General features: G+C 40.1%; 1 protein-coding gene across 1 annotated transcript in view; it reads left to right on the top strand.

Moving 5' to 3' along the window:
• Positions 1-1,471: 1,471 nt before the first annotated feature.
• The window catches only part of LOC108442554 (meiosis inhibitor protein 1), a 34,578-nt gene continuing 25,442 nt past the window's right edge, over positions 1,472-10,607 (top strand). Inside the window, 10 exon segments of the mRNA XM_037540327.1 lie at positions 1,472-1,846; positions 2,401-2,521; positions 3,771-3,821; positions 3,917-3,990; positions 4,138-4,240; positions 5,501-5,704; positions 6,760-6,905; positions 7,164-7,278; positions 8,177-8,293; positions 10,368-10,467. Of these exon segments, the coding sequence (XP_037396224.1) occupies positions 1,730-1,846; positions 2,401-2,521; positions 3,771-3,821; positions 3,917-3,990; positions 4,138-4,240; positions 5,501-5,704; positions 6,760-6,905; positions 7,164-7,278; positions 8,177-8,293; positions 10,368-10,467 (1,148 nt within the window). The 5' untranslated portion in view covers positions 1,472-1,729.

The raw sequence follows: 10,607 nt of genomic DNA, 5'->3' as shown, positions 1-10,607 counted from the left end.
GTCCTTACTCTAGACCTCAACTTGAGTAAAAGTACTAAAGTATTTGCCTTCAAATGTACTTAAGAATAAAGTAAAAGTACTAAAAGAGTAATTATGGCTCTGATGTCCTGTTATCATTTTTATAACAAGACTCGCTTCATGAACTCATTTCAGGTGAAAATCCTCCAGCGTCTCTCTTGGTAAACCAGTCTTTTAATAGAACGTCATTAATTAGTGACGCTGACGTCTATTAAAATGATCATAAGCACAAAACACTGAAGGTAAACAGTTTCCATCAGGGAGAACCGAGTGGCTCTGAAATCACTTTTACACACAAGCAAAGTTTCAGTTTAAGATTACTTTATAAATTAGTTACAAGTTGAATAAAAACTGTCTTTAAACTCAGAATCACAAATAAGCTTCCTTTACTGTGTTGATCTGTAGGCCTCTGTTCATAAACATAAACTAACCCAAATTAATTTACTATAAAATGAAAGTGTTTGTATGAATTCAGAAAAAAAGAAACCTGCCAGTCAAACTGCGTATGTGGACATATTTCTATATTGTGGTCTATTTACACAAAGTTAGGTTAGTTCATCATTTATAGACGTATGAATTTTACGCTGCTGCGCTGACGTTGAACTGTGTGCTGCACTGGGTCGGTATGACCAACAGGTCAAAACCAGCTCAGAACAAAGTGACTGCTGTGCCCCGATTGGTGCTCTGGCTTTGCGCTGCTTTTGTTTTGACATGTTACGTTTTTATACACACAGAAACCAAAAGGAACGACAGATTTCTCAAAATGTAGTGGAGTAAAAAGTCAGATATTAGACTCTGAAATGTAGGGCTGTGAAAGTAAGAAGTTGCCCAAAATGGAAAAACTTAAGTAAAGTACAGATATGAAACTACTTAAGTACAGTAACAAATTATATTTACTGAGTTACTGTCCACCACTGACGAGACATTCATCTAGACACATGAGCAAAAGAACTACTGAGGCGAAGGGCTTCACTTGATGCTTTTCATTTGAGGTTTGAGGCTTAAGCCGTTTGGAAAAATTAATAAAGTCTTGGACTTAAACCTCCACAACCTTTTGTATAGAGGCCAGTGGTTAAAGATGTTGTGTGTGTGTATTTGTGAAATAAGGTGTGAGATTTACGTTTATTTATTTACCAGATGGTCTGATCCAGATTTAGTCCAGTGTTAGATCCGAAGTTAGTCACACAGACTCAAACTGATGTATGAATTTTTTTAACAGTGGTGTTTACAGTTTTGAGAACATTGTATATATTACGTCTTTCCCAAAAATACATTTTTAACTTTAATTTCGCGAATGTGCATCGTTTTATACTGTCTCGTGTGTTATTTTTCGTAGCTTGCTCTGATTGGCTGGTGTCTCACAGAAACCGTCACGTCCCCCTTAGACCTCATTCGTAGGCTAGTTATATTACATTTATATCACAAACAGCAGATTTGGACCGAGCTATCATCTGATATACAGACTGCTGAACGAAAATGTACCTGGTTTGACAGCCTGTGTTTGTTTTCAGCGCTTTATTCGTTTCCACCTGCTGCCGCTGCCGCAGCGCTAATTCTCAGCTAACGTTTCTGAGCCCCGTTAGCCTGTTAGCCACTTAGCCGTCCAAAAACCTCTTCTTTACTCTGATAACTCGCCTTTTTTCTGCGGGGCTTCACGCTGAGGTAAATTCTCAGGTACCACGCATGAAAATAACTGTAATATATGACAAATATGTCGACTTTGGACGTTATTTTGGAGAAGATTCACCTGAGGCACGACCCCCGCTGGAGCGCGCGGGGAGTGTGTGTGGCGTGTGTGCTGGAGCTGATGGACCGAGAGGACGTGTCGGTAAAATCATTAAAACTGACCAGTTTCTGTTTAAAAGGCTTTTAGGCGCAGAGTAGGTGAAGAATCATGAGAATTAACTTGTTAGTATGAGTGATAGTAATGCTTAAAGACACTTTAGCAGTGGAGTAAACAGCGCAGATTAACTAGCTTAGCTTAGTTAGTTTAGTGTCATTATTTGTCGGGGTAATTGGAGGTCTTGGTGCTTAACATATAGAATTAGTGCTTTAATACTTCCACTCACTGGCCGCATTATTAGAAACACATATTTCTTACTTCCACTGGTCACTTAGAAACTCTGACCTGGAGCTTCACGTCTCTGACCACTTTATAAAAACTCATGTACCTCTACTCATTGACTGCTTAATGAGCTCCACCTTCCTTCTATATCTATTTCTAGGTGTGCAGTGACAAACTATAGCTGGCAGAGTTTATCAGCCCCCTCTGCCCCATTCATCATTAGTGTGTTTATTGCTGCATTATTTGGGAAGCACAGTGTTAGGCTATGTATTGAGTGGCTGCTGTTTTTATTGTTAGTTGCCTTTGTGTTTCTTTAGATTGTGCGTAAGTCTGCTGCACTAGCTGATGTTTTAGAGCTGCTGAAGATTGCAGGTGTGGTAAGGGGCGTCTTCCAGCAAGACAAGAGAGTGTGTCTGCATTTCATCTGCACTCTAATGAGTAAGACACACACACACAAAGGACTGTTTACTGAGGTGGTCTGTGGAATCATATTTACTGTAGCAGTGTATTAGGCAGTTTATTGAGGTGGTTTATGGATTTATGTCTTCTGTAATATATGTTACAGCAAATTCACTATATTTCCAAAAGTATTCGCTTATCTGCCTTCACACGCATATGAAACTGAGTGAGATCCCATTCTTAATCCATAGGGTTTAATATGATGTTGGCCCACCCTTTGCAGTTACAACAGCTTCAACACTTCTGGGAAGGCTTTCCACAAGGGTTAGGAGTGTGTTTATGGGACTTTTTGACCATTCTTCCTGAAGCGCATTTGTGTGGTCAGATGCTGATGTTGGACGAGAAGGCCTGGCTCACAGTCTCCACTCTAATTCATCCCGAAGGTGTTCTGTCAGGTTGAGGTCAGGACTCTGTGCAGGCCAGTCAAGTTCTTCCACACCAAACTCACTCATCCATGTCTTTGTGGACCTGCTTTGTGCACTGGTGCGCAGTCATGTTGGAACAGGAAGGGGCCGTCCCCAAACTGTTCCCAAAAATTTGGGAGCGTGAAATTGTCCAAAATCTCTTGGTGCTAAAGCGTTAAGAGTTCCTTTCGCTGGAACTAAGGCGCCGAGCCCAACTCCTGAAAAACAATCCCACACCATAATCCCCCCTCCACAAAAGTTTACACTTGGCACAATGCAGTCAGACAAGTACCGTTCTCCTGGCAACCGCCAAACCCGGACTCGTCCATCGGATTGCCAGACGAAGAAGCGTGATTCATCACTCCAGAGAACACGTCTCCACTGCTCTAATGGAGTTCAGTGGCGCCGCTTTACACCACTGCATTCAACGCTTTGCATTGCGCTTGGTGATTTAAGGCTTAGATGCAGCTGCTTGGCCATGGAAACCCATTCCATGAAGCTCTCTATGCTGTTCTCGAGGTAATCTGAAGGCCACGTGAAGTTTGGAGGTCTGTAAAGTTGACGACCTCTGCACACTTTGCACCTGCTGACCCTAATCTGTCATTTTATGTAGCCTACCACTTGGCCTTACGTGGCTGAGTTGAATTCAGTTATTTGGATGGATGAGTGAATAATTTTGGTAATATAGTGTATTTTTAATATCATCACGACAAACACAATAGAATGGAAAAGGGGTCTTAATGTAGGACTGAGGCATTCAGATGTTGGTTCAAAGTTACAGATTATTCGTGGCCCTAATATCTGCCACTTTCCCTCTGCTCTAGAGATGCTGAATTCCGTTGAAGATCCAGCTGTGCTTGAGCAGATCATTCAAGGTCATCTCTCTTTCTCTCTCTCTCATTATTTTATTATTTATTTTATTGTCTCTCATTGACAAACATGCAAAGGGGATTGTGTGTGTGTGTTTCAGTGCTGGTTCAGTTGTTGCTGGATCTGAAGGAGGAACATTTTATGCAGTATGTTCTGGATGAGCTCCAAACACAGGTACGATACACACACTGTCAGTGAAATAAGACCAGACTGGTCTACTTGTGGATCCTAAAATTAGACTGAAGCTAGTATGGCATAGTGAGGTGGTATTTTAATACCACTTAATTTATCTAATATTAATATAATTTTTTTGTCTCTCAGCTGTATAAGGTAGCTGGTGGAAAGCGTTTTCCACACCTCACGTTTCTGGGCAAGTTGGTGGATGCTGTGTCTTTTCTCGCCCAAATGCTGACCACGACACACTGTAAGACACACAAACACACACGCAGGTCTGCACTGGAAAATAGAAGTAAAATATTTCCCAAGTGACTTTATTAATAGTGTTTATAGTGCCTACAAAAGTTTTTCTGCTCAAATTATTTTGTAATCTGTTCTCCAGGACAGCTGTTTTTAGTACTTGCTTAAAGGAATGGTTCAGCAAAAAATCCAGTTTACCCAGTTCCCAGTTTACTCTAAATGTTATCAGTCAGCCAAGGCATGTTTGGTGGTTAGGTATATGCTGGATCTTTGAGGCTAATGGAGAAAATAAGTACTGGAAGTCTGTGTCATACAAAATCTTCTGGCAGACTGTTATATTAGCCTCATAGCTGCAGTGCTGATTGACTGCAAGTGGGGAACTGGGCAAACTTGATTAGTCAGCAAACCATTACCTAAAGCCAGGTTTAGATTACATTACTTATAAAGTCAGATTACATAATTACAGATTTACGTAATTACTGGTTATTTTCTTGTCATTTTGTAGACAGAAAGATGAATAAGCATTCAGTTCTTGCAAAATAATTAATCCACTATTTGTTGTACTTAATCACGGGAGAATGTACTATATACTGGCTAACAACATGTAACACACTGAAAGTTTTGCCTCTGTTTTTGAATGTACCTTTTATATTACACATTTTGGTAATTTGATATGAGTTAACTGAATTAATTGAGTAACGGAGTTAAAGATTCTCAAATGTTAGTGTGCACATCCCTAGTATTTTCAATCTAAAGGAGAAGTGTCAAACTCCCATCGAGAAAAGTTTGATTTTCCTGCTCAAATGCACTTTCACTTAGCAGTTAGTTGACAGGAAATTCACTGAACTGTCCATTTTCATGATGCACAATATGTATCATGATATTTTGACACACAAACACAATTCACTAGTAGTGCCAAAGACAGTTATCAAAAACTGTCACAATGTTTTCAAAGGATTTCATGTATAGTGCTGTAGTAAATCTGTACGAAAATATCCATTATTATCCATATGCCCAGAAAGTCAAATTGTGCATCATAATTATAATTAAGGTATGTAGAAGTTGTTTAAAAACAGGTATCTGACTTTACCTCATTTTACTGCAGTTACTATTCATAGAGTGTGTTTTTGAATGTGAAATTAATTGCTCTTAGTGTCCAGTGTGTGTTGCACATATTCTATATGGATTCTCTTACATTTTTGCAATGATCTTGATTTCCTATGTCTTTCTTTCTCTCTCTTTCTCCCTCTCTTTTTCTTTCCTTCAGTGTGTGTGTTGGAGTGCATGTGTGAGAGCATGCTCAATCCAGATGAAGTGCTGAAGTCTGCAGTGTGTTACGTGTTCCGTGGTGTTTGGGCATCGGAGGCGGCACTTCAGTCTTTGCCCCACGCACTGAGGGAGAGAGTGTGTGTGTTACTGTTACACACACTCACACACGCCTGCTCATTACAGCTCACTATCAACTGTCTCGGTAAGTGAGATTCCACTCATATACACCTGTATATGAATCTTTAGAGGTATAATAATGAATGCGTCAGGATAGGTAGAACTTTTCGTTCTGAAGTAAGTGTTCTGTTTTTGATACGTGTTTGAAATTCCCAAATCTACAGAGCTGTAATTGTCATTCACAAATTTGTTTGACTCAGGTAAGTAAATGTTCCATCCATGAATCATCTGTTGTGCCACTCTAGAATTTACAAGCTCCTCATTAAACTCTTAAAATCCCTTGTTCGTTATGTACTAAGGCTGATTAGTCAGGCACTTCAGTGCAAACTGTTAGAGCTTAGCTTGTGGAAGGATGTAATAAAACTTACTGCTGGGCCTTGGACATTTACGGGGTTAATGCATCAAGTTATTGTCACTCCCTTTTGCACTTAAAGAAGGTAAGTTTCCTTTTAACTCTGCTGGTGGATGTGCAGTACCCAAGATTATGACTGCTCTGTTCCAGTAAGAAAGGAGAATTTTGGCAAAACACATGAGCCATTTAGTGTACATTGGAAAGCTCTTCACATGACTTGTTTGTGGAGATTGTGTGGCCACGAGGAAGATTTTTTACTAGAAAAAAACATGAATTTAGGATCTTTGGGGGTTGATCACAACAGAAAAACAAAAGTACAATGGGACGATGCAAGGCTTGTGACACTGATAGGGAAGTTTATACACTCTCAGAAATGAGCAGGGGAGCAACTTCAGGTTAGTATTCAGGGGATGCAAAGCACCAAGGAAGTTCATTGTGTGATATAGTGAGTCTTATGACACATTTTTAACTGTGGTCACAAATGATCTTGAGTAGATTATTGCCAGTGAGGCAAAATATATGGTCACAGGTAAGTTCAACTTGTATACAGTTGCCTGCAAAAGCTGAAAAAACAGCACCTGTCTATATGAAATGCGAAAAGCGGGAAAAGTTGACCGGTGTATACAGGAATATAATGCCTTTAGTACTTTTTGTGTGGAAGGGAGAGTGCATTAATCTGTGTGTGTGTGTGTGTGTGTGTGTGTGTGTGTGTGTGTGTGTGTGTGTAGGTCTGTTGTTGCTGATGTTGCGTAGAGGAGAGATGGTGTGTTTCCTGATGAATCAGAAACAGAATCCACCCAGTGAGCATGAAGAGGAGTCTCAGTGTACTGAACTGTCTAACCAACACTGTTCATTACCACTCATCTTGAAACGGGTGTGTATCAAAAGACAGAGGAAAAAATATATATAAATATTAGAGATTGTGCAGATTAGTTGACTGATATACCTACCAGTGGGTGCTGTGTACAGCTGTAGACCAGTACGAGTAGTCAAGTTTAGTAATGAAAAATAGCAACGGGTAAACAATGAACAGGCAGTACAACAGAACCGGCCTATTGATTGTTCTTATCCACCCCGCCAGACGAATTTAGAATCCATGTCCCCCCCCCTTTCTCTCTCTCTCTCCCTGTAGCTCTTGCTTGGTGGTGATGAGTGTGTGCAGGTGGTGAGTGTTCGGTGTGTTTCTGCTGTACTGACACACTCTCCCAGCCAGTACTGCGTTCCATTTATACAGGCAGATTTGCCAGGTTAGTACCAGGACATACTGTATTTTACGGTGTGCTCTCAGTCTTTTTCTCAGCTGGTTACACAGGCAGTGGTGAAGGTGGCACTGAGCACGCACATAATTCCACTGGTTGTGAGAAAAAACTCTCTAAGGAAAAGTTCATTTCCTGTGTTCTGACAAATTGCCCAAATGTAAAAAAAAAAAAAAGTTAAAGTAGGGTCAAAGTAACATTAAAAACACAATAAAATGCTCAAAACACAAAGTTACTATGCTGTTATAATTAGATCCATGTATGCAGTAGAACTTCCTGATTGGTAGATACTTCAGGACAGGTTATTAGAGCACTTGCTTAGAGAAAGTTCCTTAGAGGAGACTTTCACTTGCTTCAGTGTTAGGTTAGCTCTTTCACATGCTTCTACAGAGGGTAACTCATTGGCGGCTAAGAAGATGTTGCTCAAAGAAAATTTCACCCTCTCCTACAAAGGTTTTCTTATTCCCAGCTAAGAGAAGCTTCTCAGTCTGAAGGACATTTTCACTTGCCACTAATGAGTTTGCATCTAACATTTCTTTTTACAGTTATGAATGCAGTAACATTAATAAAATGCACACATTTTACTGTGGTACACCAGCATTTCAAATGCTCTGAGGTGTCAGAGTACATCACATATCAAGCTGAAATATCATGCTGTTCTGATGGCAATTTCAGGCAATTATTTGGTCAAATTCTGATATTGTGCATCAATGGTTTTGTTTTTACTGGGAGCATTTAGGTTCATTGTATTGTATTCAGTTGTAAATGTGGTCTAAATGTATGTAAAAATTAAATTTGTATTTTGCTAATAATTCTAATAATATTCTTTCTCTCTTTCTTTCTCTCTCTCTCTCTCTCTCTCTCTATCTATCTATCTATCTATCTATAGAGTTTCTGTTTGAGAGGTTGAGCAGTAATAATGAAGTTCTGCTGTGGTCAGTGTATAGCTGTCTGCTGCTACTGTGTGAGGATGCTGCATTTTTCTCACAGTGCCACTCCATCTATGGTGAGGTTGTGTGACTGAGTTTGTGTCTGTCTCACTATATTACTTCTTACAAACAAAAAGGTCTGAGATACAATATAGCGATCTGTGAGCTGTGCTAAAGTACTTTTGTGAAAAACACTCGTGATATGCTAAGTTTTATAATATAACAAACACTATCTGTAAGTGGACACAGTGTTTAAAAACTCCCGCAGCAATGGTGTCTGATCAACTGATACCAGCACAGCACACACTAACATACTACTACCATATCAGTGCCACTGCAGTGCTGAGAATGACCCACTTTCCTATAAATACCTTCTCTATGGTGGTTCCTTGGAGGTTGTGACCATTAAAGAAAAGGGTAAAGGGGTCTAACAAATTAAGCAGAGACTACAAAACTGCGAAGTACATCTATATCGTAAGTGGACCTAATAAAATGAACAAAGAGTGAACTTAATGAAGTGGTTGGAGAGGGGGCATTAAGTATCAACTTAAGTGATCGCTTCAGGGTGCTTCCTATACAGAGGATCTAATCTCTCACTGATTTAATGCTTTTTCTGACTGTTTTCAATACTTCTTTCCTGTGTTAGTCTTTATTGCACGTTTTTTTAATGGATTGGAATGTTACTGTGTAGTTTTAATATCAGTGTAGAGTTAATATCAGTGTCTGGTCTAAATTGCATGTGAATAGCTGCTTGTTCAATTAAAGTACTTCTTCCACTGTACATCTGTATAAAGAAACATCTGTCAACTAGGGATGGGGAGATTCACCGATTCACATCGGTGATTCGGCACACATGTCTGCGATTCGACTGCACCGGTAGATTCAACATGCATCGGGTTTAATTTGCGGGCGAATTTACGGTGCATCTCCTCTAGCCTTTTTGCATCGGCAAATACCATGGTTAAATCGGCTGTTTTGTTTTCCAGTATCTATTCCTTATTCTAACGTATTTTCAGAGGTAACATATTTTTTATTTTTATTGATTTCTTTTTTTTTCGAGGCAACATAAATGCACCATCGTGTCCTCAGGTACTGACGCAAGCACGCAGACGTACACAACAAAGATGGAGGGAAACGAGAGCATTAGCAACGACAAAGAGATATTTAATGCACCAAAAAAGACACACAAATCAAACGTGTGGCAATATTTCGGGTTTTTTAAGCGAGGTGGTCAACTTGACAAGACGCACGCAATCTGCAAACAATGCCGTGGGGCTATCAAATACGTTAGTAGCACAACAAACCTGGCGACACACATGAAAAGACGGCACGGTGTGGACATCTCTGCGGCCGCTACCCCCTCGTTTTCTTCGGGTCCTACTGAAACACGAGCCACACTGAGCAGTAGCAAAGGACGTGACAGGTCTATCGCAAGTTTATTTAAGCAAAACACACCCCTGGCAGCTAACTCTGCTCGCTCCCAAGCCATAACTGATGCCATAGCCTACTTTATTTGCAAAGATATTTAGCCCTACAGCGTCGTAGAGAATGAGGGATTTAAACAACTGGTCCACATCTTAGACCCAAGGTATAAAATACCAATTTTTTTTATATTATGTATTGGTTTTGCTCCATTGAAAACAACCAGATGCATACATCCCTTAAATTGTTAGAGAGTAAAGTAGAATTGTGCTATTGAGTTAAGAAAACTGATGGGTTAGGCCAATACATCCTCAAACCTCAACTAACTGTATCGAATGATCACTTATCAAACCGAATCCTCATATAATTAAGTCATATCGTTATCAGATCATTTTTGAATCGCATCATATCGTGAACAGGAGTGATTTGTATCGCATCGCATCGACAAGGGGTTTCAGAGTATCGCAATTATATTGTATCGGTGGCAGTGTATCGAGATGTGTATCGAATCGACCTTAGTGGTGAAGATATACATCCTTACTGTCAACCCTGCAGCTTGAATGCTCACAAAGTAATCAACAGGCTGCTGCTTATTTGTGATGATGCTGCCACCTGCTGGACATTTAGATCAATGAGGAATGGACACATTTTCAGCTTGTGCTCAATGAGTGTGTGTGTGTGTGTGTGTGTGTGTGTGTGTGTGTGTGTGTGTGTGTGTGTGAGAATTAGGTATTGTGTCTCTGGTGCGCAGTCTGAAGGCAATACTTAAGTTGTCTAATCTGGAGGTTCAAAAAAAAGGCCTACAGCTGCTGACAGCTATACTGGAGAGGTAAAGGTCACCATCACAGACAGACACACACATTTTTACACTTGGAGAGTAACTACACCCCACTATTTTTAGTGAACTCCACCCCTTGCTTAACTTGCTTAAAATGCTCAAAAATGGGAGGAGCATGCTGGGAGCAGCAC

The sequence above is a fragment of the Pygocentrus nattereri genome, chromosome 1, assembly GCF_015220715.1.
Source record: "Pygocentrus nattereri isolate fPygNat1 chromosome 1, fPygNat1.pri, whole genome shotgun sequence".
Classification (NCBI taxonomy): domain Eukaryota; kingdom Metazoa; phylum Chordata; class Actinopteri; order Characiformes; family Serrasalmidae; genus Pygocentrus; species Pygocentrus nattereri.
This window is presented reverse-complemented; position numbering and strand designations above follow the sequence as displayed.